At 43.1% G+C, this 17533-nt stretch overlaps 1 protein-coding gene across 4 annotated transcripts in view; it reads left to right on the top strand.

Moving 5' to 3' along the window:
- The first annotated feature begins 2660 nt into the window (after nt 1-2660).
- DNAJC13 (DnaJ heat shock protein family (Hsp40) member C13) overlaps nt 2661-17533 on the top strand; it is a 55844-nt gene continuing 40971 nt past the window's right edge. For 2 of the 4 annotated variants that reach the window (XM_032951155.2, XM_032951152.2), the window contains exons 1-9: nt 2661-2768; nt 5384-5466; nt 10749-10824; nt 11507-11656; nt 12845-12886; nt 13888-14088; nt 14959-15165; nt 15892-15987; nt 17005-17096. In XM_032951155.2, the coding sequence (XP_032807046.2) occupies nt 5399-5466; nt 10749-10824; nt 11507-11656; nt 12845-12886; nt 13888-14088; nt 14959-15165; nt 15892-15987; nt 17005-17096 (932 nt within the window). In that variant the 5' untranslated portion in view covers nt 2661-2768; nt 5384-5398. Of the gene's footprint in view, nt 2844-5383; nt 5467-10748; nt 10825-11506; nt 11657-12844; nt 12887-13887; nt 14089-14958; nt 15166-15891; nt 15988-17004; nt 17097-17533 lie in introns of all 4 variants that reach the window. The other 2 variants (XM_076066193.1, XM_076066192.1) reach the window with 2 other exon arrangements.

Here is a 17533-nt window from a genome sequence, read left to right as displayed (position 1 = left end):
AAAACACAGTTTTGTTGCGCATGGAATTATGTCCAGGAGTTAAATGGGGGGGGGGGGGGGGGATGTGGAAGTCTCCCAGCCACGACACGGGGGCTTCAGGAGAGAGGAGAGTTCGTGGGAGCTTTGCCATTCCTCCTCCGTGGACGGAGCACAGACCCCACATCGGTTGTTACACGGTCCAGAGTTGGGTTGCGTGGCCAAAAATTGCACCGTGACGCTGCCCACTGCAGGTGGCACTGTGTACCATCGCACATTGGGAGCAGTCCTTTTCCATGCCCGTGGTGAATTAAAGGGAGACATCTGCCCCTCCCTGGGCGCTCCGACAAGAGCGCCACAATGAGCGGGGAGGCAGTCACCGCTCCTGCATTCTCCTGCAAGGGCAGTGGCCAACGACATAATTTTGCAAGATACGCTACAATGTAAAAATGTCACCGTTTTTACGATGAACGAGATAATTAATTTACATCATTAGACCTTTGCCAGTACCAAAATATAATAATAGGGGTTTTCCCCTTTTTTTTCTGGCAACAAAACTGAAACCTTTTTTTTTTACAAGGATTCATGTCTGCATTAACCACAATACCTGCAGTCAAATTGCAAACAAAAAACATACTATGATAATATATGCATTGTCCTTGAAACTGATTGGTGTGGACCAATCAGTTTCAAGGACAATGCATATATTATCAATCGCCGACAGTATGTACAACTTAAGGTATTGTGGTTAATGCAGACATGAATCCTCGTAAAAAGGTTTCAGTTTTGTTGCCAGAAAAAAAGGGGAAAAACCCAATTATTATGAGATAATTAATTGTTTTCACGTAGCGTTGCAAAAGTATTCGAACTTTGATCGTGGCACACAGTGGCGGTAGAGTCAACGATACTTACGTATGTATGTCCGTCCGTCGTGCATCCAAAAATGGGAGGGGTGGGGCTGGGTGGAGAGGGTGGGGAGGGGCTGGGTGGGGAGGGAGGGGCTGGGTGGGGAGGGAGGGGCTGGGTGCGAAGGGGCTGGGTGGGGAGGGGCTGGGCGGGGAGGGGCTGGGCGGGGAGGGGCTGGGCGGGGAGGGAGGGGCTGGGTGGGGAGGGAGGGGCTGCGTGGGGAGGGGCTGGGTGGGGAGGGAGGGGCTGGGTGGGGAGGGAGGGTGGGGAGGGAGGGGCTGGGTGGGGAGGGTGGGGAGGGGCTTGGTGGGGAGGATGGGGAGGGGCTGGGTGGGGAGGGGCTGGGTGGGGAGGGAGGGGCTGGGTGGGGAGGGAGGGGCTGGGTGGGGAGGGTGGGGAGGGGCTTGGTGGGGAGGATGGGGAGGGGCTGGGTGGGGAGGGGCTGGGTGAGGAGGGCTGGGTGGGAAGGGTGGGGCTGAGTGGGGAGGGGCTGGGTGGGTGGGTGGGGAGGGGCTGGGTGGGGAGGGTGGGGCTGGGTGGGGGGTGGGGAGGGGCTGGGTGGGAGGGGTGGAGCTGAATGGGGAGAGGCTGGTCACCCCGTGGTGCCCTTATAAAACTCAACTTTTAACCTACTCACGCCGGTTTGTGCCCGCCCTCACAGTCGGGCATATTTGCAGAATACACCACGTGGTGCCGCCCTTGTTGACCCTGGCCATTGACCGAGCAACCCAACGTTCCTACCAGCTCCCTCCGCAGGAATGTGTTCTGTTTGGGCGAAGAAATGCCCGACAGTCATGAACGCAGGGGACTGGGCCGGAGTGACTAGAAAGGCATGAGCCAGATCATCCCAATAACAATGGTAGGCCGCTAGACTTCTGTGCAGCCCATGGGCTATAGGCTACACGGGGATCTGTGTGTGTGGACATGAGAAATATCAGACTTAAATAGTTGTCTCGACCGTCCCTAATTTGTCAGATAGGTTACGACAATCGGAGGTGCAGGGGAAGAACAGCCTAAACGCCCCGGGTGAATAAAGTCTGCAATGAAGACCAAGGCCTTCAATGTCACTCAATGAGTAGACATGTTAATCCCAGGCACGTGATCACAGCGACCACCCCACCCATATAGTCTTCAGAGACTTTTTTGTTGTTGCAAGCGCTGTTATTGAGCAACCATTTAAGGCCGATACAGCACACGAGGGGGGTGGCCAGCACCACACCAAGCCGCCTTTGTCTCCCTAGGGGGCGATGTTTACAGTTCACACCAGGTTACTCATTTGAAGACTGAATCGACCTAGGGGAAGGTCCAGATAATTATGTGTCCAGATAATTATCTGGACCTTCCCCTAGGTCGATTATAATTTTCTGTTTGCACAGTCACATAGTCACTTTAAGATGTTTTCTTGTTCATGTTTTTGTTTGTTGCGGTTGCACCCGATTCAAGAGCCGAATGGCTCACAGGGCTGTACCAAATAAATGGAACTATGAACTATAATCGCCACTGGTGATGGCCGCGAGCGGGATCATCATCCCGGTTCGTATCGCAGCGCGTCAACCGCTGCACCACCGCTCCTCCCCACCACCAACCAACAACAACCGCCATTCGCCACTAAGTGCCGGGGACGTCACCGCGGCGCTTTGTGCCAGGCTACGTGCACGCTGAGGCCACCAACCCCGACAGGACAAAACACCCGTCACGTGACACGCCGCACGAACAACAGCACGTGACTGACGATGATAACCGGTGTCACGTGCGCGGTGTCACGTGCGCGGTGCCACATGACCGCGGCGTGGGGGGGGGAGTGGGCAGGGAAATCTCTGGCCGCGCATGCGCAGTAGCCTGTCGGCGCTTCCTGCTCGGGGAAGACATGGCCTCGCCTTGAGGAGGTGTGCAGGCGCATCCCTGTGAGGAGACACGCGGGCGACACACGCGGTGGCAGGACACGGCCATTAGACACTGGGGTAGGATTTGTTTTGGGAGGAGGAGGGGGGGGAACGACACACAACACACACCACACACGAGGGCACGGGGTAAAGACACGAGCGACGAACATGCGGGCAGGGACGCGCCTAGGCACGCGGGCGGGCGGGCGTCTGCATACATTCAGACGTACAGTGCTGGCGTGCACGCGTGCGTGTCGACGTTGACGAGTGCACGCACGACGCCACGGGGGCGAGTGTTGAAAGGCTACGAGCGAGGATGGAAGCGGAAATCTTGTCGTCGTGGGGTAGCGACGACGGGAGACGGGCGAACGCGTCGTTTTAACGGCCGAGAACCCCCACCCCGCGCTGTCTGGAAGTGCACCTAGCCTGGCACGGAGCGCCTTTGGTTGGCGTCGCTGACGCTCGGTGACCGATGGCGGCTGTCGATAGTGTGGCGATCGTTCGGTTCTCGGCCACGCGGTTTCGGTGGGTAAAGGGGTATCTGAACCCGGAACCTGTCCGGGGCCTCCCCCTAGGTCAACTCAGCCGGAAACGAGTACCTTTGTGGTTTGTGTTAATGTTGGCATGGGGGGGTGGGGGGAGACAAAGGCGGTCGGGCGTGTTGCTGGTCACATCACAGCACAAGCACTTACCCCCTAAGGTCTCTAATGCAATAATAGGAAGTGTGTAATACGCGGTGTGACGACGATGTGATTGTGCCTGCAGCAGTGATAGTTGTGAAATTATTACGGCCTGGTGACATGGTGATGTGTTGTTGGGAATGTGCGATATGTGGTGGGCACCAGGTGGTAGTGTAGTGACCTATGCTCTCACGTGTACGTTTGACACCTTCATCCGCCCGGTGTGGTGAAGTATGGTCAAACAACCTCCACGACCACCAACACGGTGTAAGGGGAGGCCCTTATCTTGACCGTAAAAGTCCACGATGTTGCCAATAGTCATGCGTCTCCAGTAGTGATGATGTTTAGCAATTATGTGCCTCGTAATGCAATTTAACTACGATGTAATGGTGTGGCTGTTGGAGTAATGTAGAGTAATGCGTTCGCCGTAATTGTGATGCGTGTATGCCATGTGTGTAAAATCTCGATAAGGTTACGTCTAGGGATAAGGATCTACGTAGTGGTACATATAAAACGTAGTGGTGATAGTGTATGTGTGGCCATTAATAGGTCTTCACAAGTTGTGAACTTTTTCACTCAATGGTGGAAGTGATGCTGTGAATGAAATCTGTAAATTAATGCGCAAAACTTAAAAGCTATTTCCATGGTTTTCAAAGCATTGACCAGGTAGCCACTGCCTTGTGTTATACTTGCGCTTTGCTTGGAAGTTACTTTTCCACGAGCTTTGTCTGGTTGTAAGATAATATTGTTAGTTTAGTGAATGAAAGAAATCCATAACATTTATATCATGTGGTTTTTTTTAGGGGACAAGCAGCCGTGGTCTGGTTGCATGCAGTGTTTGCTGGATTTTGAGCTGTACATCGGTTTCCTTAGTTTGATGTTTTTGATTGCATAATTTTTGAAAGTACAGCATACATCACGTTTAAATGGATGCTGAAATCATTGGCAGTGTTTTCTGGAGGTTATTACATCATGGATACACTTCTAAATATAATTAAAGCATTCATTTGAAGTATGAAGAGTGTAGGAACACGCTTCTTATGAGTGAGTTCAGTACTTTTAATTCGGAATCATTACTCAAGGGCTAACAGATTAAATTATTCATTCATCATGGACAAGGGCTAACATATTATTAATTCATCATGGACAACAGAGAATTAGGTGGACTCTCACTTGATTTTCAATAAATGTATTGCTTAGTGTAAAGTGGGTATCGCTCCTCATGCACTCTTAACATGTGTTTATTATTTTATCTCAGCGCTTGAATCTCATACCAGCACTCACTTGGCTATACCAAAGGATACACATGCCATTTGATTGACTGCCGAGTCTAGCAATTCTATGTATTGTTTCATTTTGGTAACTCTTTTAAATAGTGGCTGCAATGTTAGTGAATAATTAAATACAACTTTTAATCTCAATCGCCGACTTTTCTAGTTTTCTGATGTGTGTTTAAAGTTGTGCTGCATACTGTTCAGCATGTTGCCCGAAGTTTGCCTTCACGTGGTGAATATGCACAAGGAACTGAAGAAGCCCATATCATGTGGGGTGAAACGTTGGACATGCCGAACAACACGTGGTACAAACTGAAAGCAAATTGGAGTGCGATGCAGCCCAAATGCAAAAAAAAAACCTATGCGATTGTACCAGTGATCAGAATGCTTAGTTTTGCCATTTTATAAAAAGTGTGGGCAGCATGTGCACGAGCTTTCTAGTTGCTGCCTTGTGTGACATTTAAATAGAAAAGCCTAGGTGTATGCGTGTTAGTGCAGTCTGCTCGTTATCACTTTGTAGCCCAGAATGGTGTGCGTGGCACTTTAACGCTGCTCCGCTGAAATAACTTCGCGTCACGCTGTCTTGGCAGTGCAAGGATGGAAATATATTTTCTTACGCTGGACTTAAAACCTGTTGTGTGTGTTTTTTTGATTCCGCCATCAGGAGTAAAAAAGAACAATGAATGTGCTGAAGGATAACAAGGACGTGGCCTGCTTTTTCACAACAAAGCATTCATGGCGGGGGAAGTAAGTCTGATTTTTTACAAATTATATATTGTGGGAAATTTTATGTTGCATACAATATGATTTAGCGTGCAAAAATACATGTCAGGCATACTCTTTTGGTAATATTGAAAATGTTTTATGCATGTGTATATATTCACTTCCATATTATACGTGTGTATTCGTAGATTTTATTTGTCATTCCTGAAAGTGATCAACTGGCACCAACTATTCCAGATGGCAATGTGCTTTCTCAGTGTGTAATTTAAACCATAATTAAAAGTCTTACTTTCATGGAGAAGGCTCGTCTTAATATTAAACCAGTACAATAGTTTTTATATAATTTTTTACCTACTCTTACATATCCATATATTTGCAGTCTCAAGGCATCGTTAAGTGTAATGCACTTCCTTTGTTTTCATTGCCTTAGCAGGTGACATGGTAGTTTACGTGGTTATAACTATACGTGATTGTGAGGCAAAGGTCTACATTTAAGAGATCATTGGGATTTCTACGACTCTACCAAGGAATAGCTGAAACAGTTGTGCTCATTGCATCTCTGACCAGCTGCACATCTTTGTTTTTTAACTGTTTTTGCAACAGTTTTTTTTCATTGTGCCATCAGGTGTTGCAAATAACCAGTTGAAATGTCACGTCATAAAAACATTACGCAATAGATTGTGTATTGGTTAAAGTGGGTTTCGAATCACTGGAACAAATATACTTGAGTGCATTGCAATTTGAAAGTAATTTTATTGCCAAAAAATACTTGCAGTTTGCGTAATTTTAAGGTGTGCATTTTTGACAGTGATACTTGTGCTATGCATATAGAGCCATCCATGATCTAAGGAAGATTAATGGAGTTTTTTTGTTACAGAGCTGCATATCATTTGTGATTAAATTAAAGACATTTAAAGCACTCAAATGCCACACTAGCATGCTTGCTGGTATTGACTGAATAGTGTAGCTCATGGCAGCTAGCCTGACATTCATTTAGAAGCTTTGCCATTAGACATGCTGTGAGAAATTCTTAAAGGATTATGTTTGGCCTGTTACCAATGTCCACCACACACGCATTTTTACATCATCGGCTAATAGATTCTATTGTAATTATTGTAAATGCAACTACTATTGTACTGAATAAATGGATGCTATATAATGTAATGCATATTATCAAATTACCCAGAATGTGCGCAGTTTTGTCAATTTCAAAAGCTAAGCAGATTCACGCCTGGACAGTGCTTGGATGGGTGGCCACCACACACGTTAGGTTATCATAGGCAGCTGTCTGGCTAAACGGTGGCAGCAGTAAAATACGGTGTACTGTATGTAATATGCTCCGACATCTATGCTCCTCGCTGTAAACCTGCACTGACCAACGTGCTGAAGTGTGATTAAATTACCCCCATGGGTAATGGTGATAATACCTGTGTATACGAATCATATCTGCAATTATTAGGTGTTTCAAAATCGCAATGTGTTGTCCGAGGGATTGATAGCCTTCCATTAAAGTACTGCCATGTATGAACTGAGTATCTGGAGATACTCAATGCTATTCGTGTTGTGAGTTATTTTACTCCCTTGTGTTTACTGCTTGTGTCATTATTTTAAATGTCATTCTCGGGCACTGTACTAGTAAATGGAATACCCCAATGGGCCTTGTCTGAAACTGTTAACTCAGTCGATTTTACATCATTAAATCGATGGCACCACATGCATTTCCAAAGGAGTTTTTTTATAGTGTTGTCACTAAGCCATATGTTACCTCGGTGCTTAGTGCTTGCTTGGCAAGAAAGGGCAAGATGCTCTTATTGTGATATGATAACATACACTTTGCTTGCCTGTGCTTCCGCCTCAAATTTGTTTGTAATATGAGGGAGTTTAAACATTTAAAATATTTCTCAGTGGTGCTCTACAATACATGAACAACTTTTGTTGGAGTAATTTCACCGTATAATTTCTGTCCTTTATTTTGATGGACTCTCTCCTGGTCAATAAAGTATTATTTATTGAGTCTTACTACCTTATACTTGTGAAATGAATTCAAGTGTGAGATTGATGTACAACTATACCAGTTATTTATAGTTAGTGTACTATATTGCCCACTGGTTATTATTTATAAAACTAGCCTTTTGCCCGTCCAAGGATTGGTGTATTGCAGTAAATCTGAAACTTGCAAGCGAAAAGTAGACCGCATGTGCAATTTGTAAGGGTGCGGTGACACAGACTTATTTCATTTAAAGGTTATATTCCCTTGTTCATCATGACGTCCTTTTTACTTCTATGTCTCAATAGCGTTACGGAGATCACGTGACGTGAGGGTTCTGCCTTTGTAGTGAGGGTTGTAAGTTGACGCTGAGGAGGGGGTAGGAGGTGCCTCGCCCCCCCCCCATGCGGAGTGATGTCACCTGCTAATTATTATTAATAGGGGGGGTTCTCCATGCGGAGTGACGTCACACGCTCATGATTATTAATGAGGGGGGCTTGTCTACGTGGAGTGACGTCACGCGCGTTACACACTGACATTATTGGGTAAGTATAGTAGTAAATACAGGCATTATTCTCTTACACTGGTATGCTGCAGTATTCCACAGGCTTGTTTATACACCTCACTGTCTAGTTGCTAACACATGTACTTTGTTAACATCTGCCATAACAGCCACCTCGCCAGCCAACACAAGGCACCTGAATAATTTTTGGCCAACCATTGCTTGTTATTTTGGAGGCAATCAAAGAGTTCTCAAAAACCAATTGCACTTACCATATTACCAATTTTAATGTTGTGCTTGGAACTTAATGCAGTATTTGACTTCTTGATTTTAGGCATAATCACTTATATAAATGGATGTATAAGCACACGTGGTGACCTTTATTAAGCTTTGATTCTATTGAACCTTTTTTCCCTGGTTGTTGCTTACCCATTATGTATTCATCCGAGCAAGTACTGTGTGCTCTATTACAACCAGTGCACTACATGTGCCAAGTAAAGATGTCACCGTTTAAATTAATGAGACTATTTTAATGAGCAGGGCTTTGAGATTTGATTGATGATGGTGGTGTGACGATGAGCCAGTACTGTATAATTAATGGATCCCGAGCATGGTATGTTTCTAATACTTGTTTTTAGTAAAGGGGAATTAGAGAAATGCAGTCTGGACACATGGCATGGATTGCTGCTGCACACGACCAAAAGCAACAGCTGCAGTACAAGCATACATTTGCACAGCAATGGATGGAGAATTTTCGATCGTGATGACTTGCATATATTATTGCATTGTGTGGTGTAAACATGCAGTCACTGCAACTATAAGCAAGGAAGGCTTGTGCCTGCTGCTGTGCTTTTTATTGTTTTAATATTTTATGACTTCAGGGATTTCAGTGGAGCAGTAGCACGTAAAATTAATGAGCTTACATGGGTAGTAGTAACTTCTTTACCAATTAAACAGTGGTATTATGCATGTATGCTGCCATGGTGGGATTGTCAAACATTTATTTCTTTATATGTTTTTTAACTGTTGATTTTTTTTATTGTACAGTGAGGGAAAAAGGTATTTGATCCCCTGCTGATTTTGTACGTTTGCCCACTGACAAAGAAATGATCAGTTTATAATTTTAATGGTAGGTTTATTTGAACAGTGAGAGACAGAATAAGAACAAAAATCCAGAAAAACGCATGTCAAAAAGGTTATAAATTGATTTGCATTTTAATGAGGGAAATAAGTATTTGACCCCTCTGCAAACATGACTTAGTACTTGGTGGCAAAACCCTTGTTGGCAATCACAGAGGTCAGACGTTTCTTGTAGTTGGCCACCAGGTTTGCACACATCTCAGGAGGGATTTTGTCCCACTCCTCTTTGCACATCTTCTCCAAGTCATTAAGGTTTCGAGGCTGACGTTTGGCAACTCGAACCTTCAGCTCCCTCCACAGATTTTCTATGGGATTAAGGTCTGGAGACTGGCTAGGCCACTCCAGGACCTTAATGTGCTTCTTCTTGAGCTACTCCTTTGTTGCCTTGGCCGTGTGTTTTGGGTCATTGTCATGCTGGCATACTCATCCATGACCCACTTTCAATGCCCTGGCTGAGGGAAGGAGGTTCTCACCCAAGATTTGACGGTACATGGCCCCGTCCATCGTCCCTTTGATGCGGTGAAGTTGCCCTGTCCCCTTAGCAAAAAAACACCCCCAAAGCATAATGTTTCCACCTCCATGTTTGACGGTGGGGATGGTGTTCTTGGGGTCATAGGCAGCATTCCTCCTCCAAACACGGCGAGTTGAGTTGATGCCAAAGAGCTCCATTTTGGTCTCATCTGACCACAACACTTTCACTCAGTTGTCCTCTGAATCATTCAGATGTTCATTGGCAAACTTCAGACGGGCATGTATATGTGCTTTCTTGAGCAGGGGGACCTTGCAGGCGCTGCAGGGTTTCAGTCCTTCACAGCGTAGTGTGTTACCAATTGTTTTCTTGGTGACTATGGTCCCAGCTGCCTTGAGATCATTGACAAGATCCTCCCGTGTAGTCCTGGGCTGAGTCCTTACTGTTCTCATGATCATTGCAACTCCACGAGGTGACATCTTGCATGGAGCCCCAGGCCGAGGGAGATTGACAGTTCTTTTGTGTTTCTTCCATTTATGAATAATCGCACCAACTGTTGTCACCTTCTCACCAAGCTGCTTGACAATGGTATTGTAGCCCATTCCAGCCATCTTGTCCCTGACATCCTTGGAGAGCTCTTTGGTCTTGGCCATGGTGGAGAATTTGGAATTTGATTGATTGATTGCTTCTGTGGACAGGTGTCTTTTATACAGGTAACAGGCTGAGATTAGGAGCACTCCCTTTAAGAGTGTGCTCCTAATCTCAGCTCGTGGGCAGTGGGCAAACATACAAAATCAGCATGGGATCAAATACTTTTTTCCCTCACTAACTGCCATAAGATATTGTTCAATATGCTTTGCATCTATTGTCTGAAATATATTTTTAAATGTATGTTTATTAACTGTTGTGTTCAGCATACTTTTTAGTGATGTTATTTTTAATTCATAAGCACAATAGCATGATACAATTACTCTAAAAATAAGTTCATGAACTTCTCAAACTTAAGCATGGCAAAACTCATGAGAAAAAACTACAATTCCGAGGGGAAAAAATAAAAGTTGCACATGTCCATCGGTTAGCGTGGCTAACATTCATGGAAAAATATTCATTTAAACAGTCTTATTCCACCACTTTATTTCAATGAGCTGCAGTTTTCATATCTGTTTCCTAATTTCCCTTCGTATCATTAAGCTGACGTCTGCTTTCAGGTACAAACGTGTACTCTCCGTGGGGACATTGGGAGTCGCCACCTACAATCCAACCACACTTGAAATCACAAATCAGGCAAGTTTCATTTTCATGCTCTTCATTAATGTCAGTGGATTTGCCACCAGGCATACAACTCTAAATTATTTAAATGGCAAAAAGTTGAGTGCATGAAAACTATCCTTACCAATTTCATGCGAGTTGATCATAGATTGGCTTTAAACAAATGGGAAAGTCACACTTTCTGAATTGGAATGAACTTTAGAGCTAATCTGCCAACCTATAACATTACAATTTTCAACTTTCGTTGTAGTTGGTACATTTTTTTTATTTCGGCATGTATGCCATTGGTTGATTGCTTCTAGGATCCATTTGAACATGGAAACACTAATTATAGTTGCATTGTTCTGCTGAATGCGAGCGTGTTCTTGGAATAAAGCTACCATGTATGTGCCCCTCTGGTATTTCCATGAAGACCGTGTACTCCATGACACTAAAACATTTGAGTTAGACATTTCCATTGGCTACCTTAATACATCTGTGTATGTCAGATGTGGAAGATATGGCTTTGGTTTGCTCTGTTATCGTACAGTACAATACTAAGCAGTTAACATGAGAATTGTATATTTCATGTCTGGTAAATACAATAGCCACCCTTGAATTAAAATCTTTTGGGAGTATGTGATGTCCTGGTAGGATAAAATGATGTTTCGTAAAAAGCCCGGGTTTATACTTTGATGTTGTGCATTTATCTTTGCAGTGGCCGTACAATGATATATGCAGCATCTCTCCTGTTGGCAAGGGACAGGGTACTGAGTTTAACCTTACATTCCGTAAAGGCAGTGGTAAGAAGTCGGAGACACTCAAGTTTTCCAGCGAGCACCGGACTGACTTGTTAACTGAAGCCCTCGTAAGTTGCTGTGCTTTTAACATGCTATACACAGCAGGCATAACCAACTCAATAATATATACAATGTATGTTGTTATAAAAAGTAATGCATATGCACAATTGCAATAAAGAAGCACATGTAATGCAGTCCAAGTACATATATGTTTACGCTTCATAATGCGATTTAACATCCGGGTTCAACTTAACCCTTAAATGTAATTTCGTGTGGCTTTTAATTCTGCAGAACACTTCATTGTCCATTGGTCTTGGCAAGTCATTAAACATGATTTTTCTACCTGTTTTCCCTGAACAGCGCCTCATAAAGCAAAATTAATTTGATTTATGGCATTATAACATGCAGTCAATACATACAAATTGATTCAATGAAATGTTACACTGACCTAATATATTTATGTTGAAGCTCATCTGTCTGTACTAATGAGGATAAGTACATTGTTAAGTGTTGCACAATGTAAATGTAAATTTATTTTGTTAGTCTATTATAACTTTCTAGAAACATTTTAGCAATTTTTTTATGTTTTTACTTGAACATCTTAACAATCTCTCTTGAGTAGCAGTGGCACAGTGATTGGCGCATTTTACACTATAAACCCAGCAGCAACCTGCGTTTCATTTCTGGCCAAGGCTAATATCAGTGGCGAGAGGTAATTGAAACGATTCTGGGCATCCCCTTCACCTACCTGCGCTGACCAGTTTGGTGAAGTTTGGTCAAATTACCTCCATGACCAACATGACAAGAGGCCTTCATCCAGCAGTAGATTGACAAAAGGTTGAAAATTATAATTACTTATTTTAATCGACCCTTTAGAATTTTTGAAAATGATTTGGTTTCATTATACAACAGAGGTATAATGACACATTAATTCATCACATAATATCGATTGTTAAACTCATGATAAATGCATATAAAATTTCACGTCTAAGAATGATTAATTTCCGATTCATATTTTGTATGTTGTGGTAATCTGAGCCCTACTTCACGAGTTCCTTCTACACTCATTGAAAATAAGCATTTATTGAATGTATTCATGACCCTGAATTGTGCCAGTTAATTGAACCTCCGGGGGATGAATCCTGACACACCTTCCACACCTTTGAACATAATTGGATGTATATTTCCTCGTTTGTGTTGTCATAATCCAGAGCGAATTTATTGTGAGATTTAACATTTGTCTTCTTTTCTTGCAGCGTTTTCGGACAGAGTTTGCGGAGGGTAAAATAGTCGGAAGGGTGAGTCAGTAGACGTATTTCTGTTGCCCGATTGGTTGCGGTACTTCGCATTAAAGTAATGGAACTATGTCTACTGCATCTTTCCGTGCAAATCCTGCAAGCTTCGGGTGATTTTGTTTACAGAGTTAACAACTTAACATGTGCCAATGACACTGCCTTTAAAGAAATGGCCCTTCTTTCTGGTACATTCATCATTTATGTGCAATTAAGAGGGGTCATTGCCTGAAACATGCCTTTTATATATGTTTAAGGCAGTGTTATTGAAGTATATGTTGAGTTTTTTTATTATTATTTGTGCACAACTGCCAATGCAATATCACCAAATAATTTGTTTCATTGTTGGAATCATTGCGTTGATTTCTTCTTTTTAAAACCTATGATTTGTTCGGCTTAACAGCTGTCACCTTCAGAAGAAACGAAGTGGTTTTAATACGGTGGAGACTCCTTGTAAAATCGTTTCATTATTGCTGTTTTTCATGGCTCAATTCTGCAGGATATCTTAATTTGTCGTATAGTCCTTTTAGCCATACACTTGTGGCCCAAGCTGTAAGCTCATTTATCAAAATTGTCAAATGTTTTGCTGTGGCTGATGTTTAATATTGCTGCAATTGGAGGAGTGACCACCATGCACAAACAGTTGCCACAGGGCAACATGGCTATGTTATGGCAGTATTGGGCAGTATAGCAATAATTGGTTTATAGATTATTGATTTTAAATACACGACAATATATTTTTTACCAATTAAGCCAACAGAAACTACATATTGATAGAAATCAAGGTATATTAACATGGAAAAAAACATGCATGCCAAATCCAATATGAAATTGAAAAGTTTTATAACATGTATTGGAAATGGTGCGGCGTATATGATGGGCAGTTTCAGGCTCGAGCTAAAGCTTGGTCGTAAACACAAGTGGCTAGTTTACTGTTTTTATTACAATTGGTTATTGATGGGGCCACCCCCATCCTGTCATCTTCTTTTAACATTCTGCTGCCACAGCGGTACAACTGTTACAAACAGCACTGGAGCGACATACGCAAGTCGGTGGTGCTGGAGGTGACGCCAGGTGGTGTAGACCAGATCGACCTGGTGACGCACCGTGTGCTGTGCTCCTACGATTACCGCGACATCGAAGGCTTCACAGAGGTCTCGGACTACCCCGGGGGGTTCGCAATCATCTCCGGTGGATTCAGCCGACTGGTGAGCGCCCCGCAAAGCGCGATGGCATTCCTTTCCACCGGCTGATCGTGCATTTGCACACTCAAAATGTGTCAAGATAAGATCGCAACACAAATAGATGCAGAGGATGGAGAAAATAACGATGTGCTATACATGTTCGTCATAAGCGCAAACGGAATTCTAAAGGGGATCGACCTGTAACCAGCATGCTGCACCTACTGCTGTGGAGCATTTTTTTGAATGATTTGTCTTATATTTCAAAAGAGGCCTCAATCCTGTGCAACACAGCAGCCTGAGTTGTCAATATATTTTAAGTGACAGGCCTGACAATAACACATTCAGCTTTTGGGTTAATCCCATTATTTGTATCAAACTTCCTCATTCTTCGGCATTGTTAACTTTGTTAACTTCCCTCCCTTTTAAGTACATGCTAATGACATTTATCTTTCACCGAATATGTACTTATGGACTCCAAGGCTTGGTTATCATAATGGTCATATTTGTTTACATTCCTATTAAATCCGTGGACTACCACACCCACTCCCTGCAGTCGAGTATACTATTCCTCTCTTATTCTTAGCTCTTTCGGTAAAGTCACGTTGAAGGGAAACAATACAATAATAAAATATATATAAACGTGACTTTACCGAAAGAGCTAAGAATATGAATTACTGCAGTCACGAAAGCTTTAAATCAAAATGTATTCCTCTCTTACTCAGTTCCCTGACTGCTTCCATCTATTTGCTTGCCTTCTGCATTTGCTTTACACATTATAGCCATTGCTGTGTATTTTTTTTTGTATGGCTGCAGCAGAAGGAAACGACTTGGGCAGCAAATGCCTTTTTCCTGGGTTGTAAATGGAAGGCTGCCTTGATGTCTGTTTTTTGGCAGCATCTTTTTGCATCCGAACAAAGGGACGAGCTGATAAAAAGCGCCATCGAACATGCCGCCAACCACATTGGCATCGCACTGCGGCTCCGCAAGGAGGCCATCACCTTTGAGCAGTTCCAAAACAACCGCCTGGGAAAGTTCAGCGCCGACGATGCCATCACCTCCCTGGCCGAGTTCAACGTGCAGAAGCTCACAAACCGGCATTCGGTAAGCCACGGTTTGGGTGTGTTAATAAACAAAAACGTAATCACTGACTGCACGTGACTTGCTGTGCTGCTGCTCATCAGCACTTGTTGCAATGATTGATGGACGTTGCGGCCCTCTGATTACTAGTAGTCACTGTAGAAGCATGTAATGAGTGATTGAGCCTCTCAGTGATTAGATGAGTTGTTACATGACGGTGTCTAAATCCGTAATATTTTTTTTTATTTTTGTCTTGTTTTGTTCATCTCGTGTTATTATTTTTCCGTCTTGTTTATACGGTTTAGTTTTCTCCATTCGCTCAAATACAAGTATATGCTTTTTGTTACAATTTCCATAAATTGTAAGTGACGCATTCTCACGCTTGATTCCCTGAATGTGTTGTAAGTGTAAACATAGCTAGAGATCCATAGAATCAGCAGATTTTTATTGTTACGTCAAGCCACTTCCTCCTTAGGTACTGTATTTGTGGACCTTTGTTGGAGACAGATGTGATGTGGTTTTTTTGCATGCAGTTGTTCAAACAAACTAGTGGTCATTGCTTTTGTTTCCTATCTTTAAAACGTTTCGTTGAAGGCCTCTCTTCCTCCAACAATTGTCAGGAAATATAAACTGACTAAACTGTAAAGAATAAATTACGTACAATTTTAATTTGGTCTTTTACTAAAAGATTTTTGATTATCCTAAGTAACGATGAGCAAGCAGTGTAACACGGTCCTTCCGCAATGTTAGGAGCCACAAAGAAGGATCCTTGCGCTTACGGAGAGCTGTGTGGTGGAGCGTGATCCTGACACCTACAGCATCGTCAATGTCAAGCCTCTTGCCGAGGTGGGTTTCCCAAACTTGTAGATCGGTGGTTAAATTTTGATTTATATATATTATTATTTTGTTGTTTCCCTTCAACGTGACTTTACCGAAAGAACTAAGAATATAATAAGATCGGTGGTTCTCAACCATTCTGGTTTGGCGACCCCCTAATCAAGACAAATGGTCCCCATGTACCCTTCCCTCCGTCCCCAGCTCCAAAACTAAGTTTGCAATAAAACATTAGTCACACGTTAACGCCATTAGTCAATGTCGTTAAAAAGTAATGAATTTCATGTTGTGTATGTGTGTATTTTTGTCGTCTCCTGCACAGTATCCATGCCGCATTCTGTACCCCCCCCCCGCCCCCATCTGAAAGGCAGGGGGTGTGTGCCCCACAGGTTGATATATCCAGTCAAGTTTAATACCCACCAGTGATCTGTGCAGTTTTAAATAAACAATGCAGATGCGTTTATGCTTATGTTTTGGATATGAATATCACTCTTTGCCTCTAAGCCTCTCGCACTTGTTATTTTATTTTAGTGTACCAGTCTTATGTGTCACTCAACGTCGATAAGAAATTCAAGTTCTCGGCACGAGTGGTTTTAAAGCCTATTTGAAATGCATAGGGCATGTTATATGACATCGAGATACAATGCCATTGACTAGGTAGATGCAGTGACAGTCTATTGAAGATACATGTTGTCATTCGTGGCATCAACATTTCCTCAGCGTAGTCGTGTACTTTTTGGGTTTTTCATTGTGAAACCTCCGTAAGACAGGTTTTTTTGGGTTAGATCGCGTAAATATATAAATGCATCGTCACGTAAACAGAATGTCAATTCGTTACGAGTACAGAACACCGGTTGTGTGTTGTAAAGCAACGCCACAACATTTACAATCTAACTACGAAGTTTCGCAAGTAATTACAACTAGTTCATCAGGCGACATCCAGATTAGTGTTAAATTGTAAAACCGATTTATCACAGTCGTATGCCTCCCTTGTCACTGTAATTCGCTGTCTGCAATGAACTTTCTCAGGTGTTCTGCCTGGTGAGTGATACCGAAAACCCTCAGCTCTTCACCATTGAATATATCAAGGGACAAATTAGGAGATACGCTTCAACAGAAAGGTAGAGTTTTATGTAGTTTTCATGTCTTCGTGATTCTTCGAGTTAACAACGTATCCTTTCCCTGCTGTGGATTGTTCACAATAATTAGATGTATTTGCAAAGAAAAATCTAAAATTATTCTGGCTACCACTGGTTATAATACTGGACCTGCATTTGCATAGCTGTGAATTAAATCCTGCACCATTTCGCATGCACTGTCATTGAGAAATTTCATGGTAGTCAATCCGACATTTTTAATTCTCAAACCTGACTTTTTTTCCCCCCAAATGAAATTAAAAACATTGACATTCGTTAATTTTTTCTGTGCCTTTATTGAGATAATCAACATATACTACACTTGAGTGTAACCCAGTTAAATCAAGAGTTGGCTTGCTAGGATTAGAACAGAGTGACGCTGACTCGGTGACCTTGCCTTCTGATCCACCTGGTTACCCCCT

This window comes from Petromyzon marinus, chromosome 10, assembly GCF_048934315.1.
Source record: "Petromyzon marinus isolate PM22_M1 ecotype Great Lakes invasive population chromosome 10, UKy_Petmar_22M1.pri1.0, whole genome shotgun sequence".
NCBI classification, from domain to species: Eukaryota; Metazoa; Chordata; class Hyperoartia; order Petromyzontiformes; family Petromyzontidae; genus Petromyzon; species Petromyzon marinus.
The sequence above is the reverse complement of the archived record's forward strand: the minus strand, read 5'-3'. Positions and strand labels throughout refer to the sequence as shown.